At 59.1% G+C, this 23,538-nt stretch overlaps 1 protein-coding gene across 1 annotated transcript in view; it reads right to left on the bottom strand.

Annotated features, from left to right (window-relative positions):
- Window positions 1-4,302: 4,302 nt before the first annotated feature.
- The window catches only part of LLGL2 (LLGL scribble cell polarity complex component 2), a 32,915-nt gene continuing 13,679 nt past the window's right edge, over window positions 4,303-23,538 (bottom strand). The window contains exons 3-26 of the mRNA XM_032429604.1: window positions 17,084-17,181; window positions 15,852-15,933; window positions 15,446-15,561; window positions 14,823-14,981; window positions 12,979-13,141; window positions 12,713-12,845; window positions 12,138-12,192; window positions 11,388-11,542; window positions 9,941-10,158; window positions 9,801-9,868; window positions 9,500-9,653; window positions 9,306-9,410; window positions 8,616-8,908; window positions 8,351-8,501; window positions 7,897-8,047; window positions 7,135-7,251; window positions 6,875-7,041; window positions 6,129-6,393; window positions 5,771-5,918; window positions 5,455-5,483; window positions 5,168-5,215; window positions 4,927-4,969; window positions 4,740-4,801; window positions 4,303-4,550 (exon numbers count right to left, since the gene is read on the bottom strand). Coding sequence (XP_032285495.1) covers window positions 4,543-4,550; window positions 4,740-4,801; window positions 4,927-4,969; window positions 5,168-5,215; window positions 5,455-5,483; window positions 5,771-5,918; window positions 6,129-6,393; window positions 6,875-7,041; window positions 7,135-7,251; window positions 7,897-8,047; window positions 8,351-8,501; window positions 8,616-8,908; window positions 9,306-9,410; window positions 9,500-9,653; window positions 9,801-9,868; window positions 9,941-10,158; window positions 11,388-11,542; window positions 12,138-12,192; window positions 12,713-12,845; window positions 12,979-13,141; window positions 14,823-14,981; window positions 15,446-15,561; window positions 15,852-15,933; window positions 17,084-17,181 — 2,988 coding nt within the window. The 3' untranslated portion in view covers window positions 4,303-4,542. The remainder of the gene's footprint in view (window positions 4,551-4,739; window positions 4,802-4,926; window positions 4,970-5,167; window positions 5,216-5,454; window positions 5,484-5,770; window positions 5,919-6,128; window positions 6,394-6,874; window positions 7,042-7,134; window positions 7,252-7,896; window positions 8,048-8,350; window positions 8,502-8,615; window positions 8,909-9,305; window positions 9,411-9,499; window positions 9,654-9,800; window positions 9,869-9,940; window positions 10,159-11,387; window positions 11,543-12,137; window positions 12,193-12,712; window positions 12,846-12,978; window positions 13,142-14,822; window positions 14,982-15,445; window positions 15,562-15,851; window positions 15,934-17,083; window positions 17,182-23,538) is intronic.

Here is a 23,538-nt window from a genome sequence, read left to right as displayed (position 1 = left end):
GGCCGGCTCAGTGAAGAGGGGCTTCCCGGTGTCTCTGTCCTCTCCGGGAAGATCTGGCAGCCCCTGGCGCCCTCAGCCCTTGGCAGCGCCCACACCGGTTGTGCCCTGGCAGGGCCTACAGGCTCAGTCTACCCCCCGGGGGCTCCAGCCTTACCCATGAGCATTAATAATGCAGGTGGCTGCGGGTCCTGACCCCCTAGGCCAACAAAGGAAGGGAGGCCGCCCAAGAAAGAGGAGACGCTTCAGCAGAGGACAAAGGCGGAGGACAGGGCAACCGTGCCACCTGGGAGTGGCTGCCTGCCAGGTCAGCCTGGCACCCTGCCAAACTGAGGACCCACATGCTCTGCTCCTGTCTCACTGCTTGCCCAGTGGAGGGGGGCGGGCGGTGAGCCCTCCTTCAAAGAACCTGTCTGGACCACCATCCTGGGGGCTCTAAGGGTCACCCACTCCTTCCTTAGTTCTCTTGGACTCAATATCAATAAATAGCTAACATTTCAGGGCTTATGTGCCATGCACTGTTCTAAACACTTCACTATGGAGTCATTTAATTCTTTTTTTTTTAATATATTTTTAAAATTTTTACTTATTTGACAGAGAGAGAGCGAGAGCAGGAACACAAGCAGGGGGAGTGGGAGAGGGAGAGAAGCAGGCTTCCCGCTGAGCAGGGAGCCCAACACGAGGCTTGATCCCAGGACCCTGGGATCTTGACCTGAGCTGAAGGCAGACGCTTAACAACTGAGCCACCCAGGCGCCCTGGAGTCATTTAATTCTTGAAAGCGCACTAAGAGGTGGTACCCTAAGAATTCCCATTTTATGCCTGATATGACTGAAGCACACAGCTGAGTGTCACAGGGAGTGTGAGAAATGAGATGCCAACCCAGGCAGTCTGGCTCCCAAGGCCCTCTGGAGCATAGGTGTGAGGGACTGCCACCAGCAGCGAGCTGGACTTTCTCTGGTTCGTTACAATGTATCCTGCAAGCTCTTGGGCAGACAGAGCTCGGTGCTCCTCTCCAGTCTCTTGCCTTCTTGGTGCCCTCCTCGCCTCCGGGTTGATCCAGGCCAGGTCTTGTAGCTCACTCAGCCCCGTGGGTGTGGCAGGCCTCAGGTCTCTTCCCAAGCAGCCTTACATTCAAATCTCCCCAAACCCTAGGAAAGGGATAAGGTCTCCTTCTACAGAAGGGGAATCAGCTCAGAGGATAAGTGGCTTAAGGACACACAGCTAGGAAGTGAGGAACTGGGCACCAAACCCAGCTCCCTGGACCCTGAGGACCAGCTGTTCTGCTCCGCGGAGCTTCTGCTGGGAACCGGCTTCGGAACCAGACAGCCTTGGTACCCCTCCAAGCCCACCTCCTGGCTGTGTGACCTCCAGCAACCTCCAGGGAACTCCCTGGACAAAGGACAGCAGGCGGAGAGGAGACCTCCCCCCACCTCTCCACCAAGCCCAGCCCTCGCCTCTGGCTCCTACTTGCCCCACCCATTCCTTCACCTGCTTTGCCCCTCGATTGTGTGAGTCCTCCTCCGACCATGCTCCTTCCTCCCTCCCTCCCTCCGGGCCCTCCCACCAGCCACAGTAACTTTCACCTCCCTTGCTTGGGTGTTAACGTGCTCTGCGATTTTATAGACTCTCATTTAATCCTTACCACCCTCCGAGGTAGGCCCTATTATTATGCCCTGTTTTATAGGTGAGTTAACTAAAGCACAAGGGTGACATCATCTACCCAAGGTCACACAGTGGGTCATGGGCAAAGCCAGTGTTTGAGGACTGGGTCTGCCTGCCTGACTTCCAAGTCTAAGTGAGCACCAAGTCTCCCACCTGTCAATGCTGAAGACCCTCAGATCCGAGTCTCCAGATTACGTGTCCAGCTGCCTGTGGAACATCGGCAAGGGCCTTGGAGTCAGCGGTGACCTCTGCCACTCTCTCACCTTCTGGCAGAGGTCCCGTCAACTCAGCCTCTCAGTGTCTCCACCGTGTGGCTACCAGCACCCCTCCCTGGACGGAAGCTGCAGGGACCTCCAGCTCCTCTCTCCGTGCCAGCCCAGCTTCCATTAATCCACTTTCTAGACCATGCCAAACCCTTCCGCTTGTGCTCGCCTATCAATAAAAATTGTTGATCTCACTCTCCCGATTAGGAGGTTTTTTAGAACCAAAATAGGCGAGCCACCAACACTAGCTAATACTTCATAGCACAAAGTACTTACGGCAAAGCTCATCCTCAGCGAGCGTGGATGTAAATCTGTTTGCAGAGTCTGGGTATTTTCAGATGTGTGTGTGGTGGTGGTCGGCTTCGTTCCGTCTGGTTAGCTGGGTCATTGCTGTGGCCATGAGGCTCTCTGTGCCCTGGAGGTGCTTGGTGCTGCCATTTTCTTCTGATTTCTTGGTGCTTGCGTTATTACCAGGGTCTTCAATTCTTGGTTTCTTGGCAGAAAACTTCATGTCACTTGTCCATTTGTGTGAGTTAAGTTAGCTGACTGGATAAAACAAGCAGTAAGTCCCTCTAAACGGGTGGTTTGAAAACCACACGAGTCCCCATAGCTGTGTGTGTGTGTGTGTGTGTGTGTGTGTGTGTGTGTGTGTCCAGCTTTCTGGGGTGTGATGTTCTCAATCCCTCCTTGGCACCCACTTTTGGTGCATAACCCTCTGACCTACAATACTGAGGACCCAGTGTTAACTCAAGATATAAACAGCAGAGCTTAATTTCTTTTATGATAAAAATAAAGATCCTGTGCATCAAGCTGAAACGTATTCTCCCTGACCCCAGCAGGACCCCGTGAACCTCGTGGACTCCCGTGAACCTCACAACAGATCCCGAGGGGATACGGTCATCATTCCATTCCCCAGAAGAAAGCGGGACGCACAGCAGGTGGGCAGTTTGCCTGAGGTCACACGAGTGGAGCTTGCTGGGATTTAAACCACAGGGGTCTTTGGAAGCATACATTTCGTAAAGGAACTTCCCTGCTTCAAGCCCCTCAGAGGCTTCCAGAGTCTCAGGATCAAGTCCAGGCTGTCCGACGGGGCATACAGCACTCTCCTCCTGTCTGTAGCTTTGTCCTTTGATCTACCCAGCCTCCCTTCTCCACGACTTCTGGGACCGCTGTCTGTGTCCCTCTTCCCTTTGGGGAACTGTTCCTCTGCATTCCTTGTGGCTTTTGGGGCTACCTCAGTAAGCACCACCCCCACTCCTAAGGAGAACATGGGGGGCTGGAGTGGCCCAAGTTACACAACCCAGAGACTCTTGAGCTGCACATGCTTGGCTGGAGGGCGGTGGGTAGGATGCTCCCCCAGTGCATCCATCCTGGGCCCTGGACCTTGGCTCCTCCTCTACCCTGTGTGCTGATCCAGGTCCTTCCAACAGGCCAGGTGAGCTCCTGTGCCACACAGCAGTGCCCCTGCCCTCCAGGCTCCAGGGGTCCTGGTCTGGCCCTGGCCATGTGGTGGTCTTGTTTCCAGCACACTTCCTGCCGACTCCCCTCCGCTCTTGGCCCGTTCCCGCAGCAAGCAGGCCGGTTCCTCGAGTGCTACCAGCCCTCTATCTGTGCAGAACGGCCCACCTAGCCCACCGTGGTCGTGCCCGTCCCAGCTTGACGTCTTTCACAGGCCCCTGGATTGCCTGCATCCTCAGACGTCCTGCCCTTGTTAGGACGGTGAGCCCCACAGGGCAGGGACCACGTTGTCTCGGCCGCCTCTGACCCCGTGTGCCCGGCATGTAGTAGGTGCTCAGCAAAGACAGGTAAATGAAGTAGAACCAAGTAGACTAAACCCCTTTATAAGGACCAGAACAGCAGTCTGATCTAGCCCCTCATCTGGGGGTAAGACCTTTCACCTCTGGGCACGGCCTCCGACCTCAGCAGCGGCTCACGGTCCTTCCCTGAAGTCTGGAAGAAGCCACCAGGTCTGAGATACTGTGTCTTCCCCTTCGGACAGCAAGGAAAGGCCAAAGGGGACTCCCTCGGTCCCGGCCCAGAGATGCAGTCACGCAGACTCGTGACAGTTAACTCTTGCCATTCATTCCCAAACACAGAGGTGTCAGCGTTCAGACACAACCAAGCACAGTTTGCTCTGACTCAAATGGCTTACAAAAGGGATCCTCTGGACTACCGGCCTGGTCCGGCGACAGCACCCCAGGGCCAAAGGCAAGGGACCGGTTAACAATCATTTCCGTTTCCGTAGAAAATCTCTCCACGATTAAAAAAATTAGTCATGGGACCAGCTTGGTGAAGAGGTAATAAGGTGTTTATTAAAAACTCTTTTTCACCCAGAGGCAGTTAAAATTTATAATTTAAAACCCAGCCCACTACAAAAAGGGGAGGGAGTAAAAACTGTGCAACATTGACAAAAGAACCAAGACAGACAAGGCCCAGGAGCGGCAGCCGTGTGGCCCGGGGTCCCGCCTCTCCCGAGGCCAAGAGCAGCAGCGGGGCGGACACGGGGTCGGCTCCAGCCCCTGGCGCAAGCCCAGGGCGCGGTCCTCGCAGGCGGGGCCGGGCCCCAAGGAGAGCTCTCAGTAGTGTGTGTTCGTCGCGCAGCCTGCACTCACGACCTGCTCACTCCGCTGCGGAACGAGAGAGAACAAGGACGCAGGAGCCTCCTGGGCAGGCCAGCGGCCTCCGTCACCCACTCGGGGCCCAGACGCAGAGGTTTTCAGGGCCCGTGAGGGTGCTCTCTCCTATCCCTGCGCGTCAGGGGGTGGGCCCTCCCAGCTGCCCCCAGCCCTGCAGCAGTGCCCAGAGCCCCTACCTACCTCCCCCATTGCTGAGGCTGTACCCCACGGCCATTCGCTGAGGACGCCAATTGCCGTAGCTCCTGTGTGGGCAAAGACAGGGCAGTCACCAACCGCGGGGACCTCGGGGAGGCCAGACAAGGACCCTCATTCCCAGAGAGCTCCTGGCACCTCACGGCCCACCCTGCAGGCCCGAGCAGTGACTCACCCTCGGTCTCCCTCCAGTGTGCTCTGGATCTCCTTCAGGACCCCTGCAGGAGTGGGCAACAGACCCGTGGAGAAGCCAGCAGAGGCTGGGCCAGACACAAACGTTTCTCCCCCTTCTCCTGGTGGGGTGTCGGACGGGTCTGCCCCCCTCAGGGTAATGGCCCTCAGTTCTACCCTGGCCTTCTAAGTCTCCCTTGGGACACATCCCTCATGCCAGCCCACCAACTCCTGCCCCAACTCACTCTCGTCATTGAGCAGAGCGTGCTCCATCACTGGGCCGGGCCTTCTCTCTGGAAGACAGAGGCCAAGTCAGGCGAGCCCTGGGGCCTCCTCTGTCCCAGCTCCCTCCTTCCTGGAGTGGGAGTGCCAGAGCCCAGAGCTCAGGACTGGAAGGGATGCCGTTTCTACTCAGCCGCACACCACCTGCAGGCCTGGGGTTCCTTTCCCTCCCCTTGGGTCTGGGTCTGGGCCCAAGTATCACAATGCCTCTGTCCCCCCACACCCCTGGCCACAGGGAAGCCCATCTTACCCTCTCCATCACTCTGGCTCCCTGAGTTCCTGCAGGGAGAGAGATGGTGAGGACTGGCGGTGGGGGCAGTTTGGTGGCCTAGGCTCCCCATTCTGGCTCAGAAAGCCCTGATCCCATGAAGAATGAGGTCAACTGACTGGGCCTACCCTGAGCCAGGGTGGTGAACCAAGCTTGTGCAGGAGGGAGGGGCCTACGAAGTGGGGGTAGCGAGCCAGAGCCAGGAGGGTGGGCTTAGCTCACTAGGGAGGGGATCTCTGGCCTGCCCCCGGTGGGCACCTCAGGGAGGCACCCTGAGGCCACCTGGCCTTTTACTGACCTGGCTTGGCCCAAGGCCTTCTCTGGGCCTGATCCGTTGGGGGGGCGGCTGTGGCTCTTGGTCGAATCCACCAGACACCGGGGCTCAACCAGCCACTTGGTGGAGAGAGAGAAGCGCTCAAACTCTGAGGGTGAGATCAGGTAGAAACCTGGCGGGAAGGAGGAGAGGTGCGGCAGGTGAGGCCAGCCCCTGGCTCCTGCGCTCGGCCGCTGCCGACGGGACTTCCCTCCCCGGGGGCCTGAGGGGCCAGGGCCTCCCTCACAGTCCTCCACTGGGGTCCGTCCCGCCTGGCTGGCCGTCTCAGCAGCCCCTGGCAGACCTGCCCGCAGAGGTCCCACCGTGCCTGCCCCGTGCCCACCTTGGCCGTATTTGGTGAAGACGCAAGAGGCAATGCCGCTGACGTCCTCCCGGCGGATGCAGCTGTACCGCACCTGGGGCTTGAGCAGGGGCAGCGAGACCACCTGCACGTCGCCCAGGTTGGTGAGGACGGCCAGGTGATGCTCCCCGTAGTCCTCGGCTCGACAGCTGCTGAAGTGGGCCACGCTGACCCGCCGCACCCGCGAGCCCTCCAGAGCGGTCAGCTTCAGCTTCAGCTTGGCACTCACCTTGGGCAGCGTGAACACCTGGGGGCAAGGGCATGGCTCGCAGCCCGGCCCGAGCACGGCTCGCAGCGCTCCGTCCAGCCAAGCGAAGACTTCTGGCTTCCCTGCCCGGTGCTGCCGCACGGCTAGGCTCCCTGGCAGATGCCCCCCCCCCCCCCACGCTTCCCAGCGAAGTCGGCTCCGTCTCTGTGCCCCCCCCACCACCATGCTCAGCCACGCAACCACTGCACTTGGACTGCAAGGAAGCCAGGGCTCCTTATTGCCACGTCTGTGCTTTCTGTCCCTCCCATAGTCACAGGTCCGGCTTCAGCATCCCCTGTGCTGACCCAGGGGCCCAGGGGCTCCACCCTCTCCTTTTCTGTGCCTCAGGGGGCCTCCCTTGCGCACATCAACTGCAGATACAACTTCAAGGGGATCCCAGCTCCCGTCATTTGTGCCCAGGATCTGAGCTCCCCAGATGTCCCCGCGATTCCCAGGGGCCCCGCGTCCACCCAAGCAACACCTTGAACTGCTCCTCTGACACCACTAGCAGCTGGTGGCTTCCCTGCATGTCCGGGCTCTTTGACAGGTCATGTGCCACTTCCAGGGGCTCAGGAAGGGGCACGCTATGTCCGTCCAGCACCAGGATGCCCAGCACGGGCGCTCGGTGCATCAGCTGGATCTCCTTGGCTACGAGGCAAGGGGCAAGTGGTGGGTGCTGGTCAGGCGGAGGACAAGGCTAGAGAGAACCCCCACCCCAGACCCAGGCAGACGAGCACTCACCCTGCTCTGCCCGCACGGGCTCGTCCATTCTCCGCTCGGCGGGGGGCACGCGCAGGGCGAAGGCGTAGACGGTACCCCCATTGGTGCCAGCCCACAGCGAGGGGCAGTGGCGGGAGCCTGCCAGGGGGCAAAGGTTTACATCTAACCCACGGTTCTGGGGGTCGGGTGGAGCCCGGTGACCTGGGCTTACGTCCTGGCCTTGCCACTCACTACCTGTGTGACTCCAAGGTCAAGTCAGCAAACCTTGTAAGGCTCAGTTTCCTTCTCTGTAAAATGGAATGGCTGTGGGTCCTGCCTACCTGCCTACGGTGTAGACAGGAAAAGCTGGGAAGGCTGTCTGACAGCCAAGGGCCCCATGCACAGATGATCTCAACCCCAGGACAGCTCGACCCTCAAGACCCAGCAGCAGACACCCCCTGCCCTGCCACCCTTGCCCTGGTGGGAGGCCAGCAGGGGAGCTTCTGCAGGGCCCACTGGACACCAGCAGGCATTTGACAGGGGGAGAAGCCGAGGCCCAACTTAAGTGACATGTCCAAGGTCACACTTCTAGAGCGTGGTGGAGCCTGAGTACGAAGCCAGGGCAATCTGCCTTGGAGACCCAGGCAGGGGAAAGAAAGAGGCAGGTGGAAGATCCAGTCTCCCCATGCTCCCAAGCTGAAACCCCACTTCGGGTCCTCCCAGTCAGGCCAGGCAGCAGCCTCCAACATGCCCTCTGGCCGAGGAGTGTTCTCCTGGGCCCCCCACCTCAGGCTGGCCACTCACTGTCCCTCAGATAGGTGTCAGCGAAGTAGAGGGTCCGGACGAATCCCGTGAAGGAATCCTCCGCCGAGCGAGCCTCGATCTTGCGCTGTACGGGTGCCAGCTCCATGTTCTGCACCCCCGTCCGCTCGGCCCTGGCGCCCCCCTCCTGCACCTGCAGTGGGTTGGGTCGGGCCTGAGGCGGCAGGCTCTGGCCTCCCCGTCCTGGGGATATCAGATTGCTCACCACCAATCCTTCATGCCACCACCCGTCTGATGATATTTACTGAGGACCTGACCCTTTACACTTGGGGAAGCTGAGGCACAGAGATGCAGTGAGATGTATCCAAGCCACATGGCTGGCGGGCAGGGAGGCAGGAGACGGGAACCTACTTGGTGTGGCCCAAGCAAGTGCAGGAGGGAGGGCTAGTTGGGACCTGCTGAGGGCTGCTCGGAGCCCTCCTGGGCTCAGCCTCACCTCTCCAGGGGGACCAGCTGGCCGCCGCTTCCGGCTGGACACCCGGCTCCGACGTATCCGGCGGAAGGACTGGCGCAGGGACTTCTTCAGGGACTTCACACGGGACAGCGGGCCCTCCAAAGCTAGCTGGTCACTGGGGTGCAGCGTGCATCTGGGGACGAGGGAGGGGGGACACGTCCGGTCATCTGGGCTGCCAGGGCCCAAGGGTCACCGCCCAGCAGCAATCCTAGCTTCGGGTCCTGGCCGCCCTGGGCAGGCTGCTCACTTGACAAAGACCTGCTGCCGCTGCTGGTGGTCAAAAAGGCCAAAACCGTGACTCGTGCCGAAGGCCACAAGCCGCCACTCGGAGTGCAAGGCCAAGGAGGTGACCACAGCTGGGGGCTGGCACTGCACCAGCACGAAGGGCTGGAAGCCGGGCTCGAAATGCACGGGCCCCGGGCGGGCACAGAGGCGCTCGTGCCCCTTCCAGCGGTAGCCCTCCTGGTCCTGCAGCAGGTCGGCCTCCACCTGCTCCACGGCATGCTCCGCCTCCTCGTCATTCAGCTCCAGCACGAGCACCTGCGGGAGACGGCAGGTGGGCTGAGCGACCGCCAGCACCAAGGAACAGTGGGACCTCAGGGACCCTGGGGGTGGACAGTAAAGGGCCCGGGACCCACGCCCAGTCCCCAGGCCCGAGGAGAGCCAGAAGGCCTCTGCCCAACCCCTGGCCCTTAGTCCTGGTTTCTGGCGGAGAAATAGTCATCCCACAGGCCCGTCTCTAAGGGGACCAGGCAACCCCGATCCACAGGGAAAAGCCCAGAGCCACAGGAGCAGGTGATGGTCCTGATGACACCACCCATGGGCGCTCAGGCGACTGGCTCCTGTCCTTGCTGCCCCCCAATGCCTGGACACGGCCCAAAGTCACCTGGCCACTCCTCCTAGCTGCCCACCCCACCCCGCCAGCCCAGCCTGCTACCTGCCCTGCCGTGCCCGCCACAGCCAGGTAGCCGCTGTACTTGCAGAGGAAAATCTTCTGGATGCCTAGCCTGGGATCATCACTGTAGGGGTCGAAGGAGCCCACCTGACAACAGAGAGGAGGTCCACGGGTGGCCATAAGTGCCAGACCCAGCCTGTCCTTGCCCTCCCTGCTTTCCAGGCTCCTGGCCTCACCTTGCGGAGTGGGGGCCACTCGTCCTCGCCCTGGGCGTTGAGGTTGTCGCTGGGGTCTGTGTCGGTGACGAACACCCGGACCGTGCTCAGTTTGTAAAGCAGTCGTAAGCAGACGCCGGAGGCGTCCCAGAACCGCACTGTGCCATCCTCATGCCTACGGGCAGAGTCCACCTGCCAGTCATGAGGGAGGCTGGGCCGGGGGCGCCCGGGGCGGCCTGGGACTGGCACGCACCCCGCTGGGCTCCGCTCCCGCCCCACACAGTCCACTCGGCAGGAGGAGGGTGCCATGAACGTCGCCTACCCCGTGAGCAGCAGGTCCCTCTGGGGAGCGGCTGGGGCCAGACTGGTGCCACCGTCAATGGGCCACTCCTAAAGGAGGAGACCAAGATGTCCGTGGGCGAGCTGGGCCCGAGGCGGGGCCGGGGCTGGTGCCGGACCTACCATGGTGGAGAAGTGTGTGTGCTGCTGGCTGCCCGCGGCGACGAGGCGCTCCCACAGCTTCAGGGGGATGTTGGAGACGTGGTGCGAGCACGTGATGGCAGAGCAGTGCAGGGAGGCCAGGTAGGGGGGCTGCACTGGCGGCCAGCCGGCTGCCCGCAGGTCGATCACCACCAGCTCCTCCTCGGCCAGCACCACCAGGGCGTAGGGGTCATCAAAGGCTGAGGGACAGGCGGGGGGTCAGAGGCTGCGGGAAGCAGTTTGCCCCAGCCCAGCCCCGCGGAGTCTGAAGCTCTAGGGCTGCACTCAGAGCACATGCATTTTAATAACAAGCTCCAGATCCGGCAACGTAGAGAACTACACACCACGACCAAGCAGGATTTATCACAGGGGTGCGGGGCTGCCTCAAGATGTGAACATCAGTGAACCGAACCCATCACATCCCCAGGCTAAAGAAAAACACACGATCGTCTTGGTATATGCAGGAAAAGTATCTGACAGAACCTAACGCCCATTAATGATAAACTCTCAGTAAACTAGGACGAGGAGAACTTCCTCAACTTGGTAAAGATGACCTACCAAGAAGCTACAGCTTGCGTAACTTAATGGTGAGAAATGGGAGGCTTTCCCACTAAGATCAAGAATAAGGCAGATGGCCCCTCTCTCTGCATCTTTACAAGTCCTAGCTGATGCAGGAAGGCAAGACAAGGAAATAAAAGGTATACAGGTCAGAAAGAAAGAAAGAACGTTGTCTTTATTCACAGATGACGTGATTGTCTCTGTAGAAAACCCGAAAGAATCGACCCTACTCCCAGCATCCTGCGTCAGGCGCGCAGAGGGAAGGGGCTGGGGCAGGAGGAAAAGCAGGTTTGGAGTCTCCCTCCAAATGACCCGTGGTGGTGAGGCTGGGAGAATACGGCCCAGAGTGTGCCGAGCAGGCCCGAGCCCCTCACCTGGAGGCCGTGGCCTCGTCAGGCCAGACTCATGTGGAGGGGAGGCCCGCCCTCCTGGAAATCTCCTGCCAGGCCTCCTCTCCAGGTTTCTACATCAGCCCTTTCGGGTCTTGCCTGCACCAATTCATGAGGCTGACTGAGGGCTTTGCTGTCTTGGCCAGGTTCCAGGAGGCCGGCTCAGGGCAGGCCCCACACTGCACCTTCGGCCCCACCCCACAAACGGGAGGGCTTCACGTGCCCAAGCCAGGACCTCCTTGCCTCAGCCGGGCAGCTGTTCAACCTGACAGCCCAGATCTGCCTTCTTCGGGCTAAGTCCCGTCAGAGCCAGGCGAGGGCAAAGAGAGCTCGGGGTGGGCGGGAGGCCTGGCCAGCAAGGATGAAGCCACAGGCCAGCGGGGGCAGGGGTGCGGTGGGGCTGCCGGACTCAGGCAGTGGCGGGCCACCTCCCCACACCTCCCCGAGGCTAGCCCTCCACACCCACTCCCGAAGCCGCCTACCCGCCGCAGGGTCCACCTCGGTGAGGACAGTGAAGTCGATGACACGGGAGGTGAAGTCGAAGGCTGTCTGCTGGCCATCGTGGACCACTGAGATGCAGTGGCGGTCCCCGTAGCTGGCCCGCGGCATGCCCCCCTGGAAGATGGTGAAGGGCAACCTGGCAGGCACAGAAGAGCCATGGGCTGGGCTGGGGCCCCCAACGCCAGCACAGAGAGCCCCGGGCTGAGCTAGCAGCTTGGACTGTGCTGTGACCAGAGGGGCAGGACCCGGGAGGGAGGCCAGTCTCCAGGTCAGCACTCACTCAAGGTCCCCGGGAGGGGTGGGGTGGACCCCCATCACTTCCTGATTGCAGTGACTCAGGAGAACTTGGGCGTGAGGGGGGGGGCACACAGGCTGTGGTTCCCGAGCCTCTGCTTCAAGCAGGACCCCCCCCCACCGCCCCGCTCCTGCTGCTGCTTATACATCGGATCTCCCTGCATGTTTCTGTTTGAAGAAACAGGTCTCCTGCTACAACAGAGTTTGAAACCTGCTGATGTGAACCATCTCTCTGGGAGGGTGGAGGGAAAGGTCAAGAATGTTTGCTCAGGAATTAGCCACGAGAGGTATGAATAGCCTGCTCTCCCTTCGCTGAGCATCTGAGACCCAATGTGGGACCAAAGGCACTCCCTCGACGCTGCGTGCCACAAGCAGAGGCCGGAGCAGCCCCCCAGGAAGGCTGCAGACTGGGAAGAGGACAGAGCACGGATACCTACCCCTGCCTGGTAGTCAGCCAGAAGATTTTGGTAATAGCTTTGCAAGGAAAAGGACCTACAAGAAAAGGAACCGGCTTGCATAAACTTCTTATAAAGAGTCTCAGATTGAACTTTTTTTTTTTTTTTTTTAAAGTAGGTCCCACACTGAAGCCCAACACCGGGCTTGAACTCACGACTCTGAGATCAAGACCTGGGCTGAGATCAAGAGTTGGATGCTTAAACTGACTGAGCCACCCAGGTGCCCCCCCAAAAAGGAACCAGCTTGAATGGGGCCCTCCACTCCAGTGTCCGCAGGGCACAGACCCTTCCCGCCCCCACCTGCACAGGAGACCTGTGCTCAGGAGTCCTGCTCTGAGCGGGGCCCGGAGAGAGCCATGACCGGTCGTAGAAAACCCACCACATGGCTCTGGACAAAGCCTTCACTTCTCGGGGCCCCGGTTTTGCTGCTGGGAGGTGGGCACCTACACCCAATCCCGGGAAGGACAGACCAGGAACAGAGGACACTGCTTTGCCAGAGGACAGGGGGTCCCCTGCGACGGGGCAGGGCCGGGCCCCCACGGGTGGGGAGCACTGACCATAGGGCACGCAGCTGCGCAGCGGCTCCGCTCGCTGGCTGTCGCTGGACACAGGCCACTGGCCGTAGCTGCCGTCGGAATGGCAGCTGACAATCAGGTGGCCGTCCCGCTGCCAGCAGACATTCTCCAGTTGCTTCAGAGGAGAGGGAGAGTGCGCAGGCCAGGATCAGGGTGCTGCTGCTGCTGCCACCGGCACCCCCAGGTCCCAGCATAGGGCTGTCCGCGAGAGCCACGTGGCACCCGCCCCCATCCCCGGCACGGCCTACCTGGCTGCTGAGGAAATGGCAGAGCACCCGGCGGCCCCGCAGGTCCCAGACGACGATGAGGCCCCGGCTGTAGCCGATGAGGACCTGGTTGGGGTCGCGGGGGTGTTCCTGCAGAGCTTCCACCATCTCAAACACCCGCCGGTGGCGGGCCTCCTCGGGCAACCTGGCGGAGGGAAGCGCGGTGAGGCCATGTTGTCGCCGCCGCCGGCAGGCAGGACCCACCACGTGGCACAGGCGTGCACCGCGTGGATGGGCAGCGTGGGAAGATCACGGGGACACACCGCCAAGGGGGGAGCCATGCAGAGAACAGGACAGTGACAAACAGAAACCTAAGGATGCAAACACACGGGGCACCACTACAAGGAAAGGCAAGGGGGTGACTTCCAGAAGAGCCAATGTGGTGGCTACCTCCGGGGAGGGAGGGGCACGTGGGAGCTCCGGGGAGGCCGGCAAAGTTCTAGTTCTTTGCCCAGGGAGTGGCTGCGGGGAAGCTCACTTTACAAGAATCCACTAAACTGTACATTCATATTTACTGCATTTCTGCATAGAGGTGGTGTTTCATAATAAAAGTTTTTAAAACCCACAAAACAAAACTCTACGTGAGTTGGCCTGGCCTTGAGCTTTGATCCCTTCCTCCTTCTCTGGGCCTGGAATGCTGATGTGAAGTCCGGAGGTGCTGCAGCCAACAGAGGACTATGAGGTGGCAGGCAGGCAGAGGACCCAGAGCCAACACCGCAGACCAGATGGAGTAGATAGGCAAACAGCCTGGACCCCCAGGGCATTTCTAGACACCCAACCAAGCCAAACCTCTTTTCATCTAGAACGAGGATTTAGATTGGTAGGAGGGGGTTCCCAGGGTACTCGGGCCGGGGGAGGCCCCCAACTAGACTCCTACTAGCAGAGTGAGGCGGGCACTTGGCATGGCCACCTGTGAGGAGCAGGTCCTCCCGCGGCCCTGCCCACACACCTGCAAACAGTCCTGCTCTGACCATGGCCGTGCTGCCCTGACTCTGCCCTCCCGAGTGGGAAAGACAGAGGTTTGTGCTCAGAGGGACCCAGCCCCAAGCAGGAAGCCTCCTGCCCCAGCCTAGACAGCAGGCCCTGAAGGACGTGAGTGAGTTGGAAGACTGGTCCTTTCAGGAACAGGGTTCCACTGGCTCAAGCCTAAAGCAGCTTCACGTCTGAGGACTCTGGCCTCCTCTCCGTCCTGTGAAACTGCAGAACATTCCACCATGGCTAATCCTTCATCTCCTCCTCCTTTGGGCCCCAGCAGCTTCTCTCCACACCCAGACCTGATCTGACCCCCTCTCTGTTGCAGACATCACCATCATGGGACAAAGCCTCCAGAATGATCTGAAGAAGCCTACAGGGTCGTGGCTGTCCAGGAGTTTGGGCCATGGGGCCTGCATGCAAGTGAAAACTCAGCACAGATTCCAAAGCATAAACCTCCCCAGAAGTTGCCCCACCTGACCCAGTGAGGTTCGGGCCTCATCTGCCCTGCCGTGGAGCCCCTGGGTTTTGAAATTCGTGGTAGCAGTGCGAAGAACACTGGACTAAGAATTGGCTGACAGTGCAAAATCATTTTGAACCTTACTTTCCTTACCTTTAAATGAAATGACAAGTTATCCCCAAGACCCGTTGGAGAGTTCTGGAACGCTAACACATTACGGGGTGAGAGTCTCCATTTAGGGGACAGGTGGGGAGCTGAGAGTGTCTCCTCCCATCCCTACAGACTTCCCAGGAGAGAAATTAGAAGCCCCTGAGATATTCCTGGGACAGAAGGGAGAAGGCCGTGGCCGGCTGGAGGGGCCGGCTTCCTGACGGCAAGGCGTCTGCACGCTCACCGCTGGAGCACGGCGTCCGAGCTGATGGTCTGGTCCTCCAGCGTGCGGAAGGCCGGCAGCTGCACCACGAACACGTTCCCACTCTCGGTGCCCAGGTAGAGGAGCTCTCGGGAGGAATGCGGCAGGACCACGGTGATCTGTGTGGCACTGGGGGCAGCCCTGAGGATGGGAACGGCTGCCTGTGAGCTGGCTGCTACCCCGGCAGGGGAGGCCCCAGGGCTAGATCCCGGGACTCCTGGCTGCCCTCACCAGCCCCAGGAAAGGCCATGCCTCAGGGAAGGCAGGCCCGTGAGGTCCTTTAATGGGGTCCGATGGTTGTCCTGGGCCAGGATAAATATATCGATTACTTTCAGCCAAGACAGAAGACAGAGGGTGGAGGGCTTGGGCTTGGAGGCAGACCCCCCCCCGCCCCCAGAGCCTCCTACGCAGACGCCATGTGGGGATGGAGGGAGGCAGGCCGCAGCCCCACCCACTCCGCCAGAGCACCTGCAGGTGGGGATGCGTCGGCTCAAGCAACTGCCAGGCCCGCCGAGGGCGCCACAGGACCTTTACAGGGTGGTTCCACCCTGGAGCTGGGTGTGCAGGTCAGGCTGGCTGGGGGAGGATGGGCACCGAGTCCTTACCCGGGGGGACCACGCAGTGTGAAACTCTCATCTTCCTGTAGCTCTGACACGCCGCCTTTGACCTTCAGGCTCCACAAGTGCAGGCTGTTGTCATCCAGCAGGGTGACCAGCTGGCACTAGGGAGGGAATGGCTCAGGAACCAGGAGCACGCTGTCTCAGCAGCTATGGAGGGGCCAGCATTCACCATGGCCTCTCACCCCCGGGTGGCCCACCCTGCGCCGGTTGATTCAGAGAGCCCCAGAACCGAAAGACCCCTGGTTACTCTTAGGGTGGTCCATGAACCTGTAGCTGGGAAAAGGGGGGTGGTCCCCGGCCCTATCAGACCCAATCCAGGGCCACCAAATGCCTGCCTCTGTACTTCCCTGCTGGGGGACGTGAGAGTAAGGGCGCGTGGAAGGCCCCTTACCTGGCCAGGTAGGAAGCGGATCTGTACCACAGCGTTGTTCTCCCGGTGCAGCCCCATGAACTCCACCCCAGGAGCGCCATAGCTGTGCGCGGCAGGCTCAGGAAAAGCTCCGGAAGGCAGGACACCACCCCCTCCCGCTCAAGGGCCAGGACCTCTGGGCCCACAGGGCAAGGAATATAAATACCTAGCAACACAGACGGGCTCTCCCTCCCCCCAGTTGGCCCCAGGGCGGGGGGGGGGGGAGGGCGGGAAAGCAGTGGCCCTGGCCTGAAGGCACGTGGCGCAGGGTGATGTGACCCCGAGGGGGAGCCAGCTCCAACCAGGGAGAGCTTTTCCAGCCAGGCAGGTGGGGGTGCCGCCCACCCTGGCCCGACTGCTTTCTACACCCTCCCCCTGCCCCCACTACCTGAGCCGCAACAGACCCAGCAGCTACCACAAGGTGGCACCTGAGAAGAGACAGGGCACCCCCCTGGGCCCGCCCCCAGCAGCTATGGCCATGAGTCTCTGCACCGGGGACTGGGAACCAGGGGCAATGATTAACCAGCTGAGAGCGCGCTCTATGCAGCCTCGGCCCCGCCTGCCCCCCTGTGCTGCGGCAGAGGACCGGGAGGGAGGCACAGCTTCCCCTGAGGAGGGTCCCCCATCTCCCAATTCTCCCAGGTGCCACCCTGGCTCACTCTAGGGACTCGGGTGGGATGTGGGGGCGGGGGAGCTCCCAGACTTGTAGTTCAGGCCAGCCCGAGGACCCAAGCAGTGATCCTCCATCCTGGAACCCGCGGGCTTGCCTCTGAAATAGCCCAGAACAAATGCTTTGGATAGAGGATGACCACATTGGGCCATGTCCAGCCCGAGGCCAGGGAAGGGCTGTCCGTGCCAACCAGGAGTCCACTCTCTCTGGTGTGCCTGTGTAGACACAGGGGGCGTGCATGGTGGGGCAGAATCTGGAAGCCTTAGCACTGTTCCTCCCACCCAAGGCCACCCTGGTTTGGAGAGCACCCTGGGACCAGTCTACTAACTGGGAGAAAGGGAAAAAAAAAAACAAACCCAACCTGCCTCCACTCACTGCATCCACGGCTGACTCCCAAGAGGGTATGTGGACCATCCCAGGAACAGGAGGGGTCATCTACAACCTGCTTTCCTTTGAATCCCACCAATGCCAGGGCCCCCGCCCCTCCCAGCTTCCCCCCCCCCCCCCCCCCCCCGGCTGGGAGCTGGGGGAACGGAAAGGATACAGCTTGACGGCTCCGGAGCGGGTGCCGATGGCCAGGATGCGCAGAGACAGGCTGTAGCCGAGGGCGCTGGGCTGGTGTGGGAAGCCGTGCTCCACCGTCTGCAATGAGAAGCACTCGGCGCAGACCTGCAGACGTGTCCCCTCCGCCCCGCACAGCTGGGGAGCCAGCACGGGACAGAGGAGCTGCAGCAGAGCCGCCCCAGCAGGAAGGAGCGCGTCGGTCATGTCCAGGTTCCTGCCCAGACGCCTGAGTGCAGAGCCAATCCCAGACCCATTTCTGACCCAGTCCTTGGCCTTGCGGCCATCCCTGGGACACACTCTCCCCTGACACCACACTGGCCACGCGTTCTCCAGGAACTCTAACCTGGTTCCTCCACCACCCACACTATGGGTGACCGACCCAGTCCTCCTGCGGGGGTACGGGGGCAAGGGAAGCTTTGGGGGGCTGGCACAGTGGAGGACCAGAATGCTCAGGAAGCCTGGCTGTACCGCAGTCCTGGGCCAGTGCTTACGGGAGGACAGAACCCACAGCAGCCTTCCCTGACTCTTGGCCGTCCGAGGCTCCTCCAGCCCTGAACATCTGTACCTCTGTTACCGAGAGTTCTCCACTATCCTTCCAGAGAAGGTTCTGGAGTTTTGTTGCAGACACACGCTTTTGCTCATTTCTTACTATAGAAGTAATACACATTGTAGACAACTTGGAACATACGAAGAAGTTTGAAAAACAAAACAAAAATCACCCATACTCCCACAACCAGAAGTGACCCTTGCTAGCATCTTGGTGTGAGTCTTTGTGTTGTGACCGTATACTTGTGTGTCTTCACTTAATAGAGAGAGCTGATTGGGGTCGTGCCCCACGGCTATGTGCATACACGCAGAGCTACGTAGCCTGTTTGCCCACCCGCAGCCAGCCCAAGTTGTCCAAAGCACTGAAGTGACTTTTAAATGGCTAAGGAGGGGCGCCTGGGGGGCTCAGTCTGTTAAGCATCCAACTCTTAATTCCGGCTCAGGTCTTGATCTCAGGATCCTGAGATCGAGCCCTGCGTAGGGCTCTGCACTCAGTGGGGAGTCTGCTTGGGATTCTCTCTCCCTCCCTCTCCCTTTGCCCCCACCCCCCCCCAAACCCCCTGCACAGGTGCTCCATCTCCCTCTCAAAAAAACAAAATTAAAAAAAAAAAAAAAAAAAAAAAAAACAGCTAAGGAATGTTCCCTGTGTCAAGGCGCCCGAACTCGCCAGGCTTTTGTTGGTGAACACTTTGTTTCTACAGGGTTTACCATTGCCAATTGCATTGACGACCTTCCTTGGACTCCTCTTGTCTTTGCCTGCAACTCAGTATTTCCTTAGGTAGATGTTCCAGTGGTGGAATTACAGGCTTAAAAGGTATGGATGTATATACTACAGACTTGGACTGATAAACTACCTTCGGGAAGGTTGTGGTTGTTTCTTGCTCAGCGCTCCCCGCCCCCCGCCTCCCACCCCAGGGGATACAGAACCTGCAGAGCTAGATCAGAGCAGGGCAAAGGATGCCAGCCAGATGCTTTACACTTTTTTTTTTTTTTAAAGCAATGAAGGCTCTGCCCTGCAGGAAAAAGGTTGCACGAATGAGGTGGCTTTCCTTAGGCCCAGGGCTCTCCTCTGGGCTTCCCTTGGCGGTCCCATCAGGCCCAAAGGAGCAGAGAGAAGTGACAGTGGGCACGACGGTTTAGCAATCCCAACTGCCAGTTGTTGGCTTGTCTGGCCCAGTCCAGCAGCTCACAGGAGGAGGCCCTGAGGTGGGGTCAGCCAGGGAAGAGAGCTCCAAAGAATGCTATTCTGGGGACACATAGGTGTAAGCCCACCTTCCCCCCACCGGCTCTTTGCCAGGAACTAGTCTGCCCTACAAATGGCTATACCTGGAAGGGACAGACTGGAGAGCAGGAGTAACCCAGCAGGAACCCCCCTGGCCAGCCCAGGTCCCTGTTCAGCTATGTAAAAAATGCAGCGCCTGGAAAAGTCTTGGGGAGATAGCACAGTGTCTGGAATGTAAACATTTCCCAGGAAAAGGAGGGCAGGGCACGTGATGGTGTGTGTGGGGACCAGCTCCCCCAGGGCCCCCGGGTAGGCCTCAGCCAGCCTCAGGTTGCTGGGGCCTCAGCAAGTCAGCAGCCAGCCAGGGCCCGAGAAAAGGTTCCTGGGACGGTGGCATTTTTCTCTCATCCCAGTCGGCAGCAGCGTGGGGTCAAAGCCTCTGGAATTTGGAAGAGTCTGGGGAAAATGTCCTGCAGGAAGGAGCCCTATGCCCAGGAGGAGACCCAAGCCCTGGGTTGCTCAGTGTGGCAGCTGTGAGCCGCGTAGAGATACTGAGCACCTGCGGTGTGGCTGGTGCCACCAAGGGATGGAAATTTTAATTTTTATTAACTTTAAGAATAGGTGCCCAGTTCAGTCACTGGAAAACTTTCCAGGTATGCCCTTGGGTTCCAACGGAACAGGGGATGGAGTCAGGCAGACATGCTGTGAATCTCCCTTTTCAGCTACAAACCTTCCAAACTCTAACTACAGATTACATAACTCCAAAGAAAATCTTGTATCTGAATTGAAATATGCTGTAAGTGTAAAATACACCTGGCATTTCAAAGATTCTGTATTAAAAAAAAGTGCGGGGGGGGACACACCCTGGGATCATGACCTGAGCCGAAGGCAGACGCTTAACCGACTGAGCCACCCAGGCGCCCTGAATAAATAAAATCTTAAAAAAAAAAAAAAATACAAAACACCTAGAAAAACCCTCATTAATTTCTATTGACTACATGTTGAAACAGTAATATTTTGGATATATTGGATTAAAATATATTACCAAAGTTAATTTCACTCATCTAAAAAATGTAATGCAGTTGCTAGAATGTTTTAAATTACATACGTGGCTCGTACCATAGTCCTATTGGACCGAGGCGTTGCCCTCAGGACGATTCTGCCTCAGGACAGCGGCAAGAGAATCAAGCCAAAGAGAAAACAGCGTGCAGCTTTCTCTTTCTGTCAGGCTCTCAGGCCACACACTATCTACCAACTCCCTGGCAGGAAGTTCTCCTAATATCCCACCCGAGTCACTCCTATTACAGGTTGGCCTCTTCTCCGAAACCGCTCTGGACAAAGGCTGGGCCCATCCTTCAATCTCTTGTACTTACTCCTATTTCCTTCAGGGTCCTGGGGACACCGCCACCACCCTGACTCTCATCTCCACCTTCTTTTCCATAGGCTGGTTTAGGAAGAACGGGGACTGAGTCAGGCCCAGTAGGCTCTGAATCCCCCCTCTGCCACTTAAAATGCCTTGGGACTTGGGTGAGTTCCTCTGCCTCTCTGAGCCTCATTTCACATCTGATCAATGTGATACCAATGACTGCACGGAGCAGGGCCGCCCGCGACTTGAACGCCAACCTCTAGAAGACCACCCACCGTCAGGCTCAGCTGGAAGGCTCAGCTCACCGCCATCCCCCCCACCCCCCCCAGCGCACAGGCCTTGCCGCACACAGCCTGCCTGCCTTCTAAAGGTCTCCATCAGGGCGCCTGGGTGGCTCAGTCGTTAAGCGTCTGCCTTCGGCTCAGGTCATGATCCCAGGGTCGTGGGATGGAGCCCCGCATCAGGCTCCCTGCTCTGCAGGAAGCTTGCTTCTCCCTCTCCTACTCCCCCTGCTTGTGTTCCCTCTCTCACTGTGTCTCTCTCTGTTAAATAAATAAATAAAATCTAAAAAATAAATAAATAAAGGTCTCCATCATTCAGGCATCTTCATCAGCGGACCTCAAGAACAAAATGAGGGGAGGAAATGTCGTGGTGCCCTTACCTGGCCAGGGGCCAAGAGAGTGGGTTCAAATGTAATTAGTGTGGTGACAGGGGATTCCCCAGGTCTGGGGAGGGGTGCAGAGGCGGGGAGAGGTGGACATGCAAATAAGGCCCACAAATCCTCAAATGAGGCAGTTATGATCCGGTAGGAGGCCGCAAACCTGCCTGAAGGCTGAGGGAGGAGGTGTGGCGGCCCCAGGCCAGTTACAGGACGCCCAGGGGTCATGTTGGGAATGGGAAGGAAGGGATTTGGATTTGGGAAGAGGTCAGAGGTCAACTAGGGAGGAGCCAGAAAACCAGAGCAGCCTGGGGAAGCGGGAAGGTTCTGCAAGGCACCCCTGGCCTGTGTTCCAGCTGTCCTCCCAACCTCAGATGTCCTCCCTGTTCCTTGGTTGTCCCATCCTCCAACTTCTAACAGCCTTTAAAGACTCAACCCCCCCACTGGAGTATGAGGTCCACATGGGGCACAAGAAGTGGGCTCAGCCCCAGGGGTGCCCTGCTGTGGGACTTCTAAGGCACACAGCAGCCCCGAATCATCCCTCCACCCAGGACAGCGGGTGGGGTGGGGGCTCAGCCTAGGACAGCAGAGCCTCCAGCTCAGAGTCAAGCTAGGAGGTTACCCAATGTCTGACCACCACTGGGACCAGCCTCCCCTACGTCCTGAGCTCAGCATCCAGCCTACCTGGCCCTGCCCTCACCCTGCTACCTGGCTCAGGTGACCTCTGCCAAGGGAGGAGAGAACAATGAACTCTTTTGACAGGAACTGGGAAAGGAGAGATTTGCAGGAGCTGCCAAACTGCAACATTAGCCTGGTGCAGGAAAGAAAGCCCTGTCTGTCTCATGCTGGCTCCAGGACCCCATTTCAGGTTCTCGGAAAGGAGAGAGCAAAGGTTGTTGGTCAGAGACAGTGGGGGCCCTTCATCTTGCCCTCAGCGAGGGAGGATGCCGGCCAAGATCCAGGGCTGAGGAGTCCCTAGCCCTTGCTGGGGGGCTGGAAGGAGGGCTGCCTGGGGCCGGAGGGGGCACGCCCAGCTGCTGGGCTGGGTGGCACTGCCCTATACTGGGTGTGGTCAGCTCAGATTCCCGGTGGTGGCAGCAACCTGGCCCTCCCTGTGTGGCTGTCACCTGACACCAGGGGACCAGCCACAAAAAAGCCAAGACAAAACAACCTGGTCCTGGACAGGGGTGGCCAGTCAGGAACACACTGTTCGGAGCCTGGGGGTAAGCGGAGCGTGGGCGGGCTGGACAGGAAGGGCCCAGAGCCTTTATTAACTGGCTGGTTTCACCAGGGGAGGGAGCTGCCGCAAGGGATTTCCAAGGAAGGAGTTTTACTGTGGCGTGAGTTTCCGTCCCCTTGAAATCACTTCCTCTCCACTGAGATGTCCAGTGGGTTCCACAGTCCCCTCATCTGGTCACCAATGGCTCAGAAGACTACTTCATAGGCAAGGAAACAGGCTCAGGAGGTGAGGTCACCACGCTCAGAGTGCAGCTGGTGGGTAGATGGGACCGGGAGCCCCTCCTCCGGCCGGCGCCACCACGCACCATATGCTCAGGCTGTGTGAGCCCTGGAGGCCTCAGCTTTCTTACCTGCAGAATGGGAATGCCACCTGGGTGTGAGGCACCACGAGAACCAGGTAAGGTACCAACTGGGTGCCAGGTGCCATTCCAAGCAACTCTGTTTTGCACACCAACCTGGACGTGGAGACCATGAGGACACCCGCTTCACAGATGAGGGAACTGAGGAGCGGAGAGGCTCAGTAACATGTCCGCAGTCACTCAGTGAGAAGGCGCACAGCGGCTCCAGCGTCCCTGGCCCAACCACCGCACTCCCTGGCCCCTTTGCTGCTTGGCAGAGGGTTCAGGGAATCAATCTGTCTACAGACACAGTTCCTTCCCAGGGACCACTGGTCCAGTCTGGACACTGCTTGCTTCACCAGCTGCGGGCACCCTTCCGAGGGCTGACCTTCACCTACGTGTGAATGACACCTGCATGGACAGGCTCCAGCTCTATATCCCACTGTCTGCGAAGACCCAGGGATTCCAAGGCTCCCCAAACTCAAACTTGAGGCTAAATAATGCCCACAGAGCTGTGCTCCGAATCTGTGGCTGCCAGCCACGCACAGCCTTTCAACTTAGACCTTAACTCATGTAATCCTCACACCAACTCAATGGGGTCGCTTCCACATCCTTTTTTTTTTTTTTTTTTAACGATTTTACTTATTTATTTGTCAGACGGAGAGCGAGAACACAAGCAGGGGGAGTGGCAGGCAGAGGGAGAAGCAGGCTCCCCGCCGAACAGGGAGCCCGAGGCAGGACTCGATCCCAGGACGCTGGGATCATGACCTGAGCTGAAGGCAGACGCCTCACCAACTGAGCCACCAGGCGCCCCAGCTTCTATCGCCTTGTGGAGATGCGTGACTTGCCCAAGGTCACCCAGCTGGCGAACCTCAGCAGTCAGTTCTGGGGTTGATGGTACCAGTAACCAAGCCCCAGGCTGCACCGCCTGCCGATCAATGGAGACCATCGCTGTTGCTCTTCTGTCCAAATCAAACGCATCACTTTCCCTTTCACCCACTCCTCACCTCTCCTGGGCTTCCCCCTCCCAGGATGGAGCCTCCACAGTCGTGCTGGACACACACTT

This window comes from Phoca vitulina, unplaced genomic scaffold, assembly GCF_004348235.1.
Source record: "Phoca vitulina isolate PV1807 unplaced genomic scaffold, GSC_HSeal_1.0 scaffold41, whole genome shotgun sequence".
NCBI lineage: Eukaryota > Metazoa > Chordata > Mammalia > Carnivora > Phocidae > Phoca > Phoca vitulina.
Note: the sequence above shows the minus strand (reverse complement) of the source record. Positions and strands in the feature narration are given on the sequence as shown.